The sequence below is a fragment of the Spea bombifrons genome, chromosome 1 (assembly GCF_027358695.1).
Source record: "Spea bombifrons isolate aSpeBom1 chromosome 1, aSpeBom1.2.pri, whole genome shotgun sequence".
Taxonomy (NCBI): Eukaryota; Metazoa; Chordata; class Amphibia; order Anura; family Pelobatidae; genus Spea; species Spea bombifrons.
In genome coordinates, this window is record NC_071087.1 from 164982383 (window position 1) to 165000413 (window position 18031).

The 18031-nt window shown below is 53.1% G+C and overlaps 1 protein-coding gene across 2 annotated transcripts in view; it reads right to left on the reverse strand.

Moving 5' to 3' along the window:
* Window positions 1-4435: 4435 nt before the first annotated feature.
* Window positions 4436-18031, reverse strand: part of NPR2 (natriuretic peptide receptor 2) — a 59490-nt gene continuing 45894 nt past the window's right edge. Inside the window, exons 17-23 of one of the 2 annotated variants that reach the window (XR_008345702.1) lie at window positions 15876-15999; window positions 14905-14973; window positions 8313-8487; window positions 6985-7083; window positions 5556-5647; window positions 4714-4868; window positions 4436-4499 (exon numbers count right to left, since the gene is read on the reverse strand). Coding sequence is in view for 1 of the 2 variants with exons in the window: in XM_053448849.1 (XP_053304824.1) it covers window positions 4806-4868; window positions 5556-5647; window positions 6985-7083; window positions 8313-8487; window positions 14905-14973; window positions 15876-15999 (622 nt within the window). In the remaining variant the exon portion in view is untranslated. Of the gene's footprint in view, window positions 4500-4631; window positions 4869-5555; window positions 5648-6984; window positions 7084-8312; window positions 8488-14904; window positions 14974-15875; window positions 16000-18031 lie in introns of those variants that run through there. The other variant, XM_053448849.1, reaches the window with a different exon arrangement.

The window sequence follows — 18031 nt, forward strand, 5'->3', positions numbered from 1 at the left end:
ACCTCTCCGACACACTCACTCTAACCTCTCCGACACACTCACTCTAACCTCTCCGACACACACACTCTAACCTCTCCGACACACACACTCTAACCTCTCCGACACACTCACTGTAACCTCTCCGACACACTGTAACCTCTCCGACACACACACTCTAACCTCTCCGACACACTCACTGTAACCTCTCCTACACACTGTAACCTCTCCGACACACACACTGTAACCTCTCCGACACACTCACTCTAACCTCTCCAACACACTCACTGTAACCTCTCCAACACACTCACTCTAACACTATACATACTAATGGATGAAAAGACTCTAATCCCATCCTCAATACTGCCCTCATCCTCTTGTGAGCTGCTGCTTTACTACCACCGGGGGGGGTGGCGTCGTGGGCAAGAGGTCTCCGGACCACCTCTCTGTGAATTCTGTGATGCTCCAGAGATGCAGGAACGCAGTGGGGTCATGTGACGCGATGTTAAACGCAGGACCCCTCACACGCAACACAGAAAGAAGAGGGAGTGAGTGTGTGCGTTACTGTGTGGGTGTCAGCGTGCGGTAATGTGTGTGTGTCAGCGTGCGATAATGTGCGTCAGCGTGCGGTAATGTGTGCGTGTCAGCGTGCGGTAATGTGTGCGTGTCAGCGTGCGGTAATGTGTGCGTCAGCGTGCGGTAATGTGTGCGTGTCAGCGTGCGGTAATGTGTGCGTGTCAGCGTGCGGTAATGTGTGCGTGTCAGCGTGGGGTAATGTGTGTGTGTCAGCGTGGGGTAATGTGTGTGTGTCAGCGTGCGGTAATGTGTGTGTGTCAGCGTGCGGTAATGTGTGTGCGTGTCAGCGTGCGGTAATGTGTGTGCGTGTCAGCGTGGGGTAATGTGTGAGTGTCAGCGTGCGGTAATGTGTGCGTGTCAGCGTGCGGTAATGTGTGTGCGTGTCAGCGTGGGGTAATGTGTGGGTGTCAGCGTGCGGTAATGTGTGCGTGTCAGCGTGGGGTAATGTGTGCGTGTCAGCCTGCGGTAATGTGTGCGTGTCAGCGTGCGGTAATGTGTGCGTGTCAGCGTGCGGTAATGTGTGCGTGTCAGTGTGCGTGTTAGCATGCGGTAATGTGTGTGTAACTATGTGAGTTACCAGGAGTTGGGAACACGGGATTGATGGGGCCACTTGGCTTTACCTGCTCCCAGGGCTAGAAGGTACCAGCCCTCACCTGGCCACCATGGGGTCATATAACGCATGTTACATGACCCCACGGCACGCGCCTTAGCATGATCCCCACGGCACTCGTCTTAGCATGACCCCCGTGGCACTCGTCTTAGCATGACCCCCGTGGCACTCGTCTTAGCATGACCCCCACGACACTTGCCTTAGCATGACCCCCACGGCACTCGTCTTAGCATGACCCCCACGGCACTCGTCTTAGCATGACCCCCACGGCACTCGCCTTAGCATGATCCCCACGGCACTCACCTTAGCATGACCCCCACGGCACTTGCCTTAGCATGACCCCCACGGCACTTGCCTTAGCATGACCCCCACGGCACTCGTCTTAGCATGACCCCCACGGCACTCGTCTTAGCATGACGAGTGAGTGCAGCCACTCCGGGGCCCTCACGCCGGGTATCAGAGCGAGTGCAGCGACTCTGGGGCCCTCGCATCGGGTATCAGAGCGAGTGCAGCGACCCCAGGGCCCTCACGTCGAGTATCATAGCGAGTGCAGCCACTCCGGGGCCTTCACATCAGGTCTCAGAGCGAGTGCCGCGACCCTCACGTCGGGTATCAGAGCGAGTGCAGCGACTCCGGGGCCCTCACATCAGGTATCAGAGCGAGTGCAGCCACTCCGGGGCCCTCGCATCGGGTATCAGAGCGAGTGCAGCTACTCCGGGGCCCTCACATCGGGTATCAGAGCGAGTGCAGCCACTCCGGGGCCCTCACATCGGGTATCAGAGCGAGTGCAGCCACCCCGGGGCCGGCTCCCGGTCAGGGGCCCTGGGCACACGAGCGGCGGATTCGGGGAGCGAGTGCAGCGACTCCGGGGCCCTCACATCAGGCATCAGAGCGAGTGCCGCCACTCTGGGGCCCTCACATCAGGTAGCAGAGCGAGTGCAGCTACTCCGGGGCCCTCACATCAGGTATCAGAGCGAGTGCAGCTACTCCAGGGCCCTCACATCGGGCATCAGAGCGAGTGCAGCCACTCCGGGGCCCTCGCATCGGGTATCAGAGCGAGTGCAGCTACTCCGGGGCCCTCACATCGGGTATCAGAGCGAGTGCAGCCACCCCGGGGCCGGCTCCCGGTCAGGGGCCCCGGGCACACGAGCGGCGGATTCGGGGAGCGAGTGCAGCGACTCCGGGGCCCTCACATCAGGCATCAGAGCGAGTGCCGCCACTCTGGGGCCCTCACATCAGGTAGCAGAGCGAGTGCAGCTACTCCGGGGCCCTCGCATCGGGCATCAGAGCGAGTGCCGCCACTCCGGGGCCCTCACATCAGGTAGCAGAGCGAGTGCAGCCACTCCGGGGCCCTCGCATCGGGTATCAGAGCGAGTGCAGCCACTCCGGGGCCCTCACATCGGGTATCAGAGCGAATGCAGCCACTCTGGGGCCCTCGCATTGGGTATCAGAGCGAGTGCAGCCACCCCGGGGCCGGCTCCCGGTCAGGGGCCCCGGGCACACGAGCGGCGGATTCGGGGAGAAGGAAACAAAACACCGGCTCAGAGTTTGATTAAAAAAATACATTATATTCCGCAGTGTCGGCCGATTCCGGTCACTTTTACCAAGATCCTTGGCCTCCGGTCCCAGGGCCGTATACATCAAAGCTGCTTATATACCGGCACCGCCTACACATGGGATAGAACACGCATGTTTCATGAATAGCACAGGCTGGACGGATAGCGGAGTTCTCCGTGCAGGAATGGATGGTGGTGGAGTCTGTACAGGGATGGATGGTGGTGGTGGAGTTGTCTGTACAGGGATGGATGGTGGTGGTGGAGTCTGTACAGGGATGGATGGTGGTGGTGGAGTTGTCTGTACAGGGATGGATGGATGGTGGTGGTGGAGTCTGTACAGGGATGGATGGTGGTGGTGGTGGAGTTGTCTGTACAGGGATGGATGGTGGTGGAGTTGTCTGTACAGGGATGGATGGTGGTGGAGTTGTCTGTACAGGGATGGATGGTGGTGGTGGAGTCTGTACAGGGATGGATGGTGGTGGTGGAGTCTGTACAGGGATGGATGGATGGTGGTGGTGGAGTCTGTACAGGGATGGATGGTGGTGGTGGTGGAGTTGTCTGTACAGGGATGGATGGATGGTGGTGGTGGAGTCTGTACAGGGATGGATGGATGGATGGATGGTGGTGGTGGAGTCTGTACAGGGATGGATGGATGGTGGTGGTGGAGTCTGTACAAGGATGGATGGTGGTGGTGGAGTTGTCTGTACAGGGATGGATGGATGGTGGTGGTGGAGTCTGTACAGGGATGGATGGATGGATGGATGGTGGTGGAGTTGTGTGTACAGGGATGGATGGTGGTGGAGTTGTCTGTACAGGGATGGGTGGTGGTGGTGGAGTTGTCTGTACAGGGATGGATGGATGGTGGTGGAGTCTGTACAGGGATGGATGGATGGTGGTGGAGTCTGTACAGGGATGGATGGATGGTGGTGGAGTCTGTACAGGGATGGATGGTGGTGGAGTCTGTACAGGGATGGATGGTGGTGGTGGAGTTGTCTGTACAGGGATGGATGGATGGTGGTAGAGTCTGTACAGGGATGGATGGTGGTGGTGGAGTCCATACAGGGATGGATGGGTGGTGGTGGCGGTTTGCTGGAGTGACGTTCTCTGCTTCTTTGGTCGGGGCGCCCGGCAGTAACCGGCAGATGGCTGGGGTAATTGTACACGGTGTACTCCTCAAGACAGCTCCCTACCCTGCAGGCTAAATGGCGCCTCGTGCTTATCCTACTGCGCTGGGAGCCTCTGCGGTGCGCCGCTCGTCTTCCGTCTGCTCCGCGCAGGTCGCAGAGCTTTGTTCTCTTTGGTACCGGATGAAATATCTGGGGTCTGACCCCCTCTTACAAAGTAGTGGACGCTGTGACTGGATCGGCCAGAGGGCTTTCACGGCACGTTGGGGCGCGGGATGTCTTGACCGGCCAGTTGGGGCATTAATGTGGCGGGTTCGATGCCCAACTTGTTCCCAGTAATGGGGATCTGATGAGAGAGAGAGAGAGGTCTCCTCAGCTCCAGCCACGCAAGGATCCATAATGAATGAGCTGGAGGAACGCTGGCTGTGGGGGGTTCTGGATCCCGCGGCTGTTAAAGGGTCTGGATCCCGCCGGCTGTAGGGGGTTCTGGATCCCGCCGGCTGTGGGGGGTTCTGGATCCCGCCGGCTGTGGGGGGGGGGGTCTGGATCCTGCCGGCTGTTGGGGGGTCTGGATCCCGCCGGCTGTGGGGGGGGTCTGGATCCCGCCGGCTGTGGGGGGTTCTGGATCCCGCCGGCTGTGGGGGGTCTGGATCCCGCCTGCTGTTAAAGGGTCTGGATCCTGCTGGCTGTGGGGGGTTCTGGATCCCGCTGGCTGTGGAGGGGGGGTCTGGATCCCACCAGCTGTTAAAGAGTCTGGATCCCGCCGGCTGTGGGGGGGTCTGGATCCCGCCGGCTGTTAAAGGGTCTGGATCCTGCTGGCTGTGGGGGGTTCTGGATCCCGCTGGCTGTGGAGGGGGGGTCTGGATCCCACCAGCTGTTAAAGAGTCTGGATCCCACCACCAAGGCCAGTCTATTGAGCAGCTATGGCTGGTGTGATTTGGAGCAGGACGGGGAGAAGGTGCTTCAGATAACGTCATCCTCTGAACGTTCCCCAAGCAGCCAGAAGGTCCTCACCTTCCCTTTCCCCTAAAAGACAGAAGCAGAAAAGTGACAGCGAGAGACGGCAACGACCCGGAAAGAGACGATCCGTTCATACAGAGAGCGACAACAAAAAAGAGACTTCTGCTGCCGGCAGCAAAAGGAAGACAACGAGCAGCGAGTCTGAGAGACACCAAGGAGGAGAACGTCACCCGCGGTTACTCTGTCATAGAGTGTCTACCCTGTAATACCAGCGCTACCCCCTCCCGGGGTATCCTGTAATACCAGCGCTACCCCCTCCCGGGGTATTCTGTAATACCAGCGCTACCCACTCCCGGGGTATCCTATAATACTAGCGTTACCTCCTCCCGGGGTATTCTGTAATACCAGTGTTACCCCTCCCGGGGTATCCTGTAATACCAGCGCTACCCCCTCCCGGGGTATCCTGTAATGCTAGCGTTACCCCCTCCCGGGGTATCCTGTAATACCAGCGCTACCCCCTCCCGGGGTATCCTGTAATACCAGCGCTACCCCCTCCCGGGGTATCCTGTAATACTAGCGTTACCCCCTCCCGGGGTATCCTGTAATACTAGCGTTACCCCCTCCCGGGGTATCCTGTAATACTAGCGCTACCCACTCCCGGGGTATCCTGTAATACTAGCGTTACCCACTCCCGGGGTATCCTGTAATACTAGCGTTACCCCCTCCCGGGGTATCCAGTAATACTAGCGTTACCTTCATCTCGATGTCTCCGCGAAGCTCCAGCTGGAAGCAGCCAAACTCGTCCAGAACCTCTTTAGTGGCCGACGAAATGTGGATCCTGAGGGCTGGAGGAAGACATTGCAGATTATATCACCCCAGGGGGGTAGGGCTGCAGATTATATCATATCGGGGGGGGACTGCAGATTATATCATACCGGGGGGGGGCTGCAGATTATATCACCCCGGGGGGTAGGACTGCAGATTATATATTATCCCGGGGGCTAGGGCTGCAGATTATATCACCCCGGGGGCTAGGACTGCAGATTATATCACCCGGGGGGGGGGCTGCAGATTATATCACACCGGGGGGGGGGGCTGCAGATTATATCACACGGGAGGGTAGGACTGAAGATTATATCACCCGGGGGGGGACTGCAGATTATATCACCCGGGGGCGGTGTTACTGCAGATTATATCACACCGGGGGGGGGCTGCAGATTATATCACACGGGGGGGGGAGGACCACGGATTATATCACCGGGGGGGGCTGCAGATTATATCACCCGGGGGGGGGTGTTACTGCAGATTATATCACACCTGGGGGGGGGATTTGAAGATTATATCACCCTGGGAGGGGAGGACTGCAGATTATATCACCCCGGGGGTAGGACTGCAGATTATATCACCCCGGGGGGGTAGGACTGCAGATTATATCACCCCGGGAGGGGAGGACTGCAGATTATATCACCCCGGGGGGGGGTAGGACTGCAGATTATATCACCCCGAGAGGGGAGGACTGCAGATTATATCACCCCGGGGGTAGGACTGCAGATTATATCACCCCGGGGGGAGGACTGCAGATTACATCACCCCGTGGGGGTAGGACTGCAGATTATATCACCCCGGGGGGGGACTGCAGATTATATCACCCCAGGGGGGGGCTCCAGATTATATAACTGCCTCCTGTTTAATGTGACAATGGAGTTTATAGATATACTGTGTCTGAGTTTCTGTGCAGAGTCCAGGGGCAGATAATGCCAGGGGCATAGTTAAAGGGTGAAGGGTATATTAATGACTAGGGTTACTCCCCAGGGGTTTCCTGAAGGTCTCTCAATACCTGGTCTGTCTCATTTGGGGGAAATACTCCTATGGAGTAAAATTCAGGTTTAGGGATGTGCCCTCAGCCCCCCCGCGCATCGCCCCCAGTGCCCCACGCCCCCCACATATCGCCCCCCCCCCGTGTTGTACAGAATGGGCTCTTATTGGGGTTCTGCACCAAATTTGTCTTTTACCCCCCAACAAAAAAGGACAAATTCACAAAAATCTTTTAAGAACGCGGCCCTTTGGACAGTCAGCGCAGGGACCGTCTCTAGCCAAGCTGAGTATCTGGGGGCCGTGGACCCGCAGTCTGGGGGCCGCGAGGATCCCCACACTCTCCCCGCCCAGAATCTCCACCAATCACCTTCTCCGTTGGACTCCATTCGCGAGGCTGTGTTCACCGTGTCCCCGAACAGACAGTAACGCGGCATCTTCAGTCCCACGACCCCCGCGCACACCGGCCCTGAAACACACGGGAGAGTCAGGGGCCCGCAAAAAGGGGCCAACGCGTGCCTGGGGGGTACTTCCCCCGAGCAGCTTACGCTACTGAGTGCGCATCACTGGCAACGGGTCACCTCTGTCCTCTGTACAACCCACTCATCCCCTCCCACCTCAATAACCCCCCGTCCCTGCTAACCCCATCCCCCCTTCCCCTGCTAACCCCATCCCCCCCCTTACCCCATCCCCCCCTTCCCCCGCTAACCCCATCCCCTCCCTCCCCACTAACCCCATCCCCTCCCTCCCCGCTAACCCCATCCCCTCCCCGCTAACCCCATCCTCCCTGCTAACCCCCACGTCCCCCTCCCTGCTAACCCCATCCTCCCCTCCCCGCTAACCCCATCCTCCCCTCCCCGCTAACCCCATCCCCTCCCTCCGCGCTAACCCCATCCTCCCATCCAGCCCAAACGTTTTATCGCTTCCCTGTAGGACTCCCCATTTAGTCGATGTGGTCCTTCATTTTATGAGAAATGGCAGACCCCTGGCCTGCTCTCTCCCCTCTTAAGGAGTTTGTGTCGGGGACTCGAGGGAGACGGAATCCAGCGCTCAGCAGGAGCGGGCTTTTCCTAAAAAGGAGGAAAAATGGAGCAGCTCTCGCCGATGTCATGCGGGTCGGGGTGTTAAAGGGTTAAATGAGGAATGATGGCATCAGAGAGCTTCGAATATCCGCGGCGCTCCCCAAATTAGGAAGAGACAGACAAATCCTGCTAATCCTCCGAGCATCAATGCGGAGTAGTGGATACAGGGATCCGTCCTTGGGAACACTGGCTCTATTCACCCTTTGCCACTTGTCTCTCGACCACACATCTCTCTAACCCTCTCCACGCGCTCCCTCAGCCACTCACCACTCAGCAGCTCATCCTCTAACTCATCTCTCTAACCCTCTCCACGCGCTCCCTCAGCCACTCACCACTCAGCAGCTCATCCTCTAACTCATCTCTCTAACCCTCTCCACGCGCTCCCTCGCCCACTCACCACTCAGCAGCTCATCCCCTAACTCATCTCTCATACCCTCTCCAAGCGCTCCCTCGCCCACTCACCAGCTCATCCCCTAACTCATCTCTCTAACCCTCTCCACGCGCTCCCTCGGCCACTCACCTTAACTCATCTATTGGGCACTCACCCTACCCACCCCTCTCTCATACTCCCACCCCACCCCCCTCACCTGTTCCCCGCGTGACACATACGTGTTACCTGTATGAATGCCGATGCGCAGCCTCAGCTGAGTGTTGGGTCGATGTCGGATTTTGAAGGTTTTCACGGCTTCCAGCAGCGCCAGCGCCATCCTGCCGACCTCCCGCGCATGAAGCTTCCCGTTCCGCACCGGCAGCCCGGACACCACCATGTAGGCGTCTCCGATGGTTTCCACCTGCCGGAGAACACGGGAGCGCCGTCAGCCGCAGCGTCGGGTACTGTGTGCTCGGCCAGAGACGTGCACTGAAGCGGGCGGTGCAGGCACCCATAAGGGGCCAGATCACCAAGTCTGCCGGCAGGGGCCACAAAACGTCTATCACATGACCCCCCCATAGTACAGAGGCCGCGGTGGAGGAACTTCACAATGAAACGCGGTCTGAGGTCGGTATTTAGCGGTTAGTGCCTTGTGAAACGCGTGGAGAATCTGCGGTCGGTATTTAGCGGTTAGTGCCCTGTGAAACGCGTGGAGAATCTGCGGTCAGTATTTAGCGGTTAGTGTCCTGTGAAACGCGTGGGGTATCTGCGGTCGGTATTTAGCGGTTAGTGCCCTGTGAAACGCGTGGAGAATCTGCGGTCGGTATTTAGCGGTTAGTGCCCTGTGAGACGCGTGGAGTATCTGCGGTGGGTATTTAGCGGTTAGTGCCCTTTGAAACGCGTGGAGTATCTGCGGTCGGTATTAAGCGGTTAGTGCCCTGTGAAATGCGTGGGGTATCTGCGGTCGGTATTTAGCGGTTAGTGCCCTGTGAAACGCGTGGAGAATCTGCGGTCGGTATTTAGCGGTTAGTGCCCTGTGAGACGCGTGGAGTATCTGCGGTCGGTATTTAGCGGTTAGTGCCCTGTGAGACGCGTGGAGTATCTGCGGTCGGTATTTAGCGGTTAGTGCCCTGTGAGACGCGTGGAGTATCTGCGGTCGGTATTTAGCGGTTAGTGCCCTGTGAGACGCGTGGAGTATCTGCGGTCGGTATTTAGCGGTTAGTGCCCTGTGAGACGCGTGGAGTATCTGCGGTCGGTATTTAGCGGTTAGTGCCCTGTGAAACGCGTGGAGTATCTGCGGTCGGTATTTAGCGGTTAGTGCCCTGTGAAACGCGTGGAGTATCTGCGGTTGGTATTTAGCGGTTAGTGCCCTGTGAAACGCGTGGAGTATCTGCGGTCGGTATTTAGCGGTTAGTGCCCTGTGAGACGCGTGGAGTATCTGCGGTCGGTATTTAGCGGTTAGTGCCCTGTGAAACGCGTGGAGTATCTGCGGTCGGTATTTAGCGGTTAGTGCCCTGTGAGACGCGTGGAGTATCTGCGGCCGGTATTTAGCGGTTAGTGCCCTGTGAAACACGTGGAGTATCTGCGGTCGGTATTTAGCGGTTAGTGCCCTGTGAGACGCGTGGAGTATCTGCGGTCGGTATTTAGCGGTTAGTGCCCTGTGAGACGCGTGGAGTATCTGCGGTCGGTATTTAGCGGTTAGTGCCCTGTGAGACGCGTGGAGTATCTGAGGTCGGTATTTAGCGGTTAGTGCCCTGTGAGACGCGTGGAGTATCTGAGGACGGTATTTAGCGGTTAGTGCCCTGTGAAACGCGTGGGGTATCTGCGGTCGGTATTTAGCGGTAAGTGCCCTGTGAGACGCGTGGGGTATCTGCGGTCGGTATTTAGCGGTTAGTGCCCTGTGAAACGCGTGGGGTATCTGCGGTCGGTATTTAGCGGTAAGTGCCCTGTGAGACGCGTGGGGTATCTGCGGTCGGTATTTAGCGGTTAGTGCCCTGTGAAACACGTGGAGTATCTGCGGTCGGTATTTAGCGGTTAGTGCCCTGTGAGACGCGTGGAGTATCTGCGGTCGGTATTTAGCGGTTAGTGCCCTGTGAGACGCGTGGAGTATCTGCGGTCGGTATTTAGCGGTTAGTGCCCTGTGAGACGCGTGGAGTATCTGAGGACGGTATTTAGCGGTTAGTGCCCTGTGAAACGCGTGGGGTATCTGCGGTCGGTATTTAGCGGTAAGTGCCCTGTGAGACGCGTGGGGTATCTGCGGTCGGTATTTAGCGGTTAGTGCCCTGTGAGACGCGTGGGGTATCTGCGGTCGGTATTTAGCGGTTAGTGCCCTGTGAGACGCGTGGAGTATCTGCGGTCGGTATTTAGCGGTTAGTGCCCTGTGAGACGCGTGGAGTATCTGCGGTCGGTATTTAGCGGTTAGTGCCCTGTGAGACGCGTGGAGTATCTGAGGACGGTATTTAGCGGTTAGTGCCCTGTGAGACGCGTGGAGTATCTGCGGTCGGTATTTAGCGGTTAGTGCCCTGTGAAACGCGTGGAGAATCTGCGGTCGGTATTTAGCGGTTAGTGCCCTATGAGACGCGTGGAGTATCTGCGGCCGGTATTTAGCGGTTAGTGCCCTGTGAAACACGTGGAGTATCGGCTCGTTGCAGACGTTTAACCTTCACCTCATTAAAGTGTTTGTGATGATATCCGTCACGTCTCAATCTATACAAACCGTCACGCCAACGACACGGAAACATGCAACTGACTCAATGTAAACACACAGCTTAACGTGACATGAAACAGATGCCCAGAGCGCAGAATACCCCGTGACCCCCCCGAGACATTATATATTATACATTATACAGGGGCCCTCATATCAAATCTCTTCCTCTGTCAGCCCGTCAAGGGTCCTGTACATTATACAGGGGGCCGGTCACTGATTTATCTATACATTATACAGGGGGCCGGTCACTGATTTATCTATACATTATACAGGGGGCCGGTCACTGATTTATCTATACATTATACAGGGGGCCGGTCACTGATTTATCTATACATTATACAGGAGGCCGGTCACGGATTTATCTATACATTATACAGGGGCCGGTCGCTGATTTATCTATACATTATACAGGGGCCGGTCACTGATTTATCTATACATTATACAGGGGCCGGTCACTGAAATAACTATACATTATACAGGGGGCCGGTCACTGATTTATCTATACATTATACAGGGGGCCGGTCACTGATTTATCTATACATTATACAGGAGGCCGGTCACTGATTTATCTATACATTATACAGGAGGCCGGTCACTGATTTATCTATACATTATACAGGGGCCGGTCGCTGATTTATCTATACATTATACAGGGGCCGGTCACTGATTTATCTATACATTATACAGGGGGGCCGGTCACTGATTTATCTATACATTATACAGGGGGCCGGCTCACTGATTTATCTATACATTATACAGGGGGCCGGCTCGCTGATTTATCTATAGATTATACAGGGGCCGGTCACTGATTTATCTATACATTATACAGGGGCCGGTCACTGATTTATCTATACATTATACAGGGGCCAGTCACTGATCTATACATTATACAGGGGGCGGCTCGCTGATTTATCTATACATTATACAGGGGGCCGGTCACTGATTTATCTATACATTATACAGGGGGCCGGCTCGCTGATTTATCTATACATTATACAGGGGGCCGGTCACTGATTTATCTATACATTATACAGGAGGCCGGTCACTGATTTATCTATACATTATACAGGGGGCCGGTCACTGATTTATCTATACATTATACAGGGGGCCGGTCACTGATTTATCTATACATTATACAGGGGCCGGTCACTGATTTATCTATACATTATACAGGGGCCGGTCACTGATTTATCTATACATTATACAGGGGGCCGGTCACTGATTTATCTATACATTGTACAGGGGGCCGGTCACTGATTTATCTATACATTATACAGGGGGGCCGGTCACTGATTTATCTATACATTATACAGGGGGCCGGTCACTGATTTATCTATACATTATACAGGGGGCCGGTCACTGATTTTTCTATACATTATACAGGGGCTGGTCACTGATTTATCTATACATTATACAGGGGACCGGTCACTGATTTATCTATACATTATACAGGGGGCCAGTCACTGATTTATCTATACATTATACAGGGGGCCGGTCACTGATTTATCTATACATTATACAGGGGGGCCGGTCACTGATTTATCTATACATTATACAGGGGGCCGGTCACTGATTTATCTATACATTATACAGGGGGCCGGTCACTGATTTATCTATACATTATACAGGAGCCAGTCACTGATTTATCTATACATTATACAGGGGACCGGTCACTGATTTATCTATACATTATACAGGGGGCCAGTCACTGATTTATCTATACATTATACAGGGGGGGCGGTCACGGATTTATCTATACATTATACAGGGGCCGGTCACTGATTTATCTATACATTATACAGGGGGCCGGTCACTGATTTATCTATACATTATACAGGGGGCCGGTCACTGATTTATCTATACATTATACAGGGGGTCGGTCACTGATTTATCTATACATTGTACAGGGGGCCGGTCACTGATTTATCTATACATTATACAGGGGGGCCGGTCACTGATTTATCTATACATTATACAGGGGGCCGGTCACTGATTTATCTATACATTATACAGGGGGCCGGTCACTGATTTATCTATACATTATACAGGGGCCGGTCACTGATTTATCTATACATTATACAGGGGCCGGTCACTGATTTATCTATACATTATACAGGGGGGCCGGTCACTGATTTATCTATACATTATACAGGGGGCCGGTCACTGATTTATCTATACATTATACAGGGGGCTGGTCACTGATTTATCTATACATTATACAGGGGCCGGTCACTGAAATAACTATACATTATACAGGGGGCCGGTCACTGATTTATCTATACATTATACAGGGGGCCGGTCACTGATTTATCTATACATTATACAGGAGGCCGGTCACTGATTTATCTATACATTATACAGGAGGCCGGTCACTGATTTATCTATACATTATACAGGGGCCGGTCGCTGATTTATCTATACATTATACAGGGGCCGGTCACTGATTTATCTATACATTATACAGGGGGGCCGGTCACTGATTTATCTATACATTATACAGGGGGCCGGCTCACTGATTTATCTATACATTATACAGGGGGCCGGCTCGCTGATTTATCTATAGATTATACAGGGGCCGGTCACTGATTTATCTATACATTATACAGGGGCCGGTCACTGATTTATCTATACATTATACAGGGGCCAGTCACTGATCTATACATTATACAGGGGGCGGCTCGCTGATTTATCTATACATTATACAGGGGGCCGGTCACTGATTTATCTATACATTATACAGGGGGCCGGCTCGCTGATTTATCTATACATTATACAGGGGGCCGGTCACTGATTTATCTATACATTATACAGGAGGCCGGTCACTGATTTATCTATACATTATACAGGGGGCCGGTCACTGATTTATCTATACATTATACAGGGGGCCGGTCACTGATTTATCTATACATTATACAGGGGCCGGTCACTGATTTATCTATACATTATACAGGGGCCGGTCACTGATTTATCTATACATTATACAGGGGGCCGGTCACTGATTTATCTATACATTGTACAGGGGGCCGGTCACTGATTTATCTATACATTATACAGGGGGGCCGGTCACTGATTTATCTATACATTATACAGGGGGCCGGTCACTGATTTATCTATACATTATACAGGGGGCCGGTCACTGATTTTTCTATACATTATACAGGGGCCGGTCACTGATTTATCTATACATTATACAGGGGACCGGTCACTGATTTATCTATACATTATACAGGGGGCCAGTCACTGATTTATCTATACATTATACAGGGGGCCGGTCACTGATTTATCTATACATTATACAGGGGGGCCGGTCACTGATTTATCTATACATTATACAGGGGGCCGGTCACTGATTTATCTATACATTATACAGGGGGCCGGTCACTGATTTATCTATACATTATACAGGAGCCAGTCACTGATTTATCTATACATTATACAGGGGACCGGTCACTGATTTATCTATACATTATACAGGGGGCCAGTCACTGATTTATCTATACATTATACAGGGGGGGCGGTCACGGATTTATCTATACATTATACAGGGGCCGGTCACTGATTTATCTATACATTATACAGGGGGCCGGTCACTGATTTATCTATACATTATACAGGGGGCCGGTCACTGATTTATCTATACATTATACAGGGGGTCGGTCACTGATTTATCTATACATTGTACAGGGGGCCGGTCACTGATTTATCTATACATTATACAGGGGGGCCGGTCACTGATTTATCTATACATTATACAGGGGGCCGGTCACTGATTTATCTATACATTATACAGGGGGCCGGTCACTGATTTATCTATACATTATACAGGGGCCGGTCACTGATTTATCTATACATTATACAGGGGCCGGTCACTGATTTATCTATACATTATACAGGGGGGCCGGTCACTGATTTATCTATACATTATACAGGGGGCCGGTCACTGATTTATCTATACATTATACAGGGGGCTGGTCACTGATTTATCTATACATTATACAGGGGCCGGTCACTGATTTATCTATACATTATACAGGGGCCGGTCACTGATTTATCTATACATTATACAGGGCCCTGCGGTACACCCTGGCATGCAATCTGTGTAAAGTAAACTCGGCTCAGTCTGTCTCTTACCTTGTAGACATCGAAGTTATCTATGATGGCGTCGAAGCAGGTATACAGGTCGTTGAGCAGCGTCACCACCTGAGAGAGACAGAGAGAGAGAGCGCGTCAGAGCGCGTTAGAGAGAGAGCGCGTCAGAGCGCGTTAGAGCGTCAGAGATTCTGTTCACTGATAGCGCGTGGTCCGCGTATGGAATGTATAGAACCAGCTGATAGGAGCAGTTTTGGGATTTTTCCCCCTCTACCCCCGGACTTTTTCGAGTTGGAGCGCCGGTTATTTCCGCGACGCTGACTGCCGGGAGATTCCGCACCTTTGGTCCTTTCTATTTTATTCCATTTCAGAGCTTTTTATTCTGAAGAGCCTCTTATGGCAGCTGTGTTTGTGAGCGCATCCACATCACATTTACATTATATTATTTTTCTTACGTTATCACACTATTGCTTTTTATTTTTTCCCCCATGTGCATGCGCGCCTGTACCCGCTGTATCTGATGCTGAGCACTGAGAGGAGTGAATATATCCATCTATCACTTATTTATTGATTTATTTTGAGACCGGTGTTTATCCTTTACCTTTGGCTTTCTATGGAAATTGGATGAGCTGTAAACGCTGAGACGCCGCTAGGCATCGTCTCCAGACGGCGAGAACTCAGCAGAGCGCGCCGGGTCTGTGAGAGGCTCTGCAGAGCGCGCCGGGTCTGTGAGAGGCTTTGCAGAGTGTTGGGGTACCTGCATTGGGGTGCAGCGGAGTGTTGGGGTACCTGCATTGGGGTGCAGCGGAGTTTTGGGGTACCTGCACTGGGGTGCGGCGGAGTGTTGGGGTACCTGCATTGGGGTGCGGCAGAGTTTTGGGGTACCTGCACTGGGGTGCTGCGGAGTGTTGGGGTACCTGCATTGGGGTGCAGCAGAGTTTTGGGGTACCTGTATTGGGGTGCAGCAGAGTTTTGGGGTACCTGCATTGGGGTGCAGAAGAGTTTTGGGGTACCTGCATTGGGGTGCTCTCTGCAGACATTGAGGTGAAACCCACGATGTCACTGAAGTAAATAGTGACGCTGTCAAACGCCTCTGCCTGGACGGTCTCTCCCCGCTTCAACTGATCAGCGACAGAACTAAAAAAAAAGTAGTAGAAAGGATAATAAAATATGCCCCGTGCCCTGTGTGTAGAAATGCCCCGGCGTGTACACCTATTACCCCAGTATACCCAGTGACCCCAGTACGCACAGGTCATCCACCCCTATTACCCCAGTATACCCAGTGACCCCAGTACGCACTGGTCATCCACCCCTATTACCCCAGTATACCCAGTGACCCCATTACGCACAGGTCATCCACCCCTATTACCCCAGTATACCCAGTGACCCCAGTACGCACAGGTCATCCACCCCTATTACCCCAGTATACCCAGTGACCCCAGTACGCACTGGTCATCCACCCCTATTACCCCAGTATACCCAGTGACCCCATTACGCACAGGTCATCCACCCCTATTACCCCAGTATACCCAGTGACCCCAGTACGCACAGGTCATCCACCCCTATTACCCCAGTATACCCAGTGACCCCATAACGCACAGGTCATTCACCCCTATTACCCCAGTATACCCAGCGACCCCATTAGGCACTGGTCATCCACCCCTACTACCCCAGTATACCCAGTGACCCCATTACGCACAGGTCATCCACCCCTATTACCCCAGTATACCCAGTGACCCCATTACGCACAGGTCATCCACCCCTATTACCCCAGTATACCCAGTGACCCCATTACGCACAGGTCATTCACCCCTATTACCCCAGTATACCCAGTGACCCCATTACGCACAGGTCATCCACCCCTGTTACCCCAGTATACCCAGTGACCCCATTACGCACAGGTCATCCACCCCTATTACCCCAGTATACCCAGTGACCCCATTACGCACACAGGTCATCCACCCCTATTACCCCAGTATACCCAGTGACCCCATTACGCACAGGTCATCCACCCCTGTTACCCCAGTATACCCAGTGACCCCATTACGCACAGGTCATCCACCCCTATTACCCCAGTATACCCAGTGACCCCATTACGCACACAGGTCATCCACCCCTATTACCCCAGTATACCCAGTGACCCCATTACGCACAGGTCATCCACCCCTGTTACCCCAGTATACCCAGTGACCCCATTACGCACAGGTCATCCACCCGTTACCCCAGTATAACCAGTGACCCCATTACGCACAGGTCATCCACCCCTATTACCCCAGTATACCCAGTGACCCCATTACGCACAGGTCATCCACCCCTATTACCCCAGTAACCCCATTACACACAGGTCATCCACCCCCAGAGCCGGCCTTAGGTGTTCTGGCGCCCTGTGCGGACTACTCCTCTGGCGCCCCCCCATCCCAAAAAAAGAAAGGAATAAAAACTTGTAACAAAACTTGTAACAAAACCCCAATCACTATATACTACGCCAAACATCGATGTGGTGTAGGCCTACCACTTCATTGTCTGGCTTAGTAGTAGGGATGCACCGAAACGAATTCTGGACTGAAACCAAAAGTGCAGCATTTACCTGGCCAAAACCGAATATGACCCCCCCACACCATAAAGAAATCTAACACTTTTATTTAAAGTAAGTAACACACCAAAATAGGACAAAACAATTAAATAACAATATTATATATATATATATATATATATATATATATATATATATATATATGATTAACAGCAATCACATTCCTATCATGCCCATGCATACCCAGATTCCAGGATGTACTCGCAGATCTACCCCCTTTCCCCTGTCTCACTCCCTTCTCCCTATCTACCCCCTCCTAACTATCTACCCTTTCCCTCTTTGAAGTTCACTTACCTTTCAGGAGTCCTGCGGTGAGGGTGCAAGGCCTCTGCCTCCCAGCTCTGCCACTGTATGGAACAGTATAGAGTGATGGGAGTTATGATGTACTTTTAGAGCATGAAAAAGACATTGGAAATGGTACAGCATAACACCCATCACTCTCACACACTTACCAATCCACACGTATACACCAATCCACACGTATATACCAATCCACACATATACACCAATCCACACACATACCAATCCACACACATACACCAATCCACACATATACTAATCCACACATATATACCA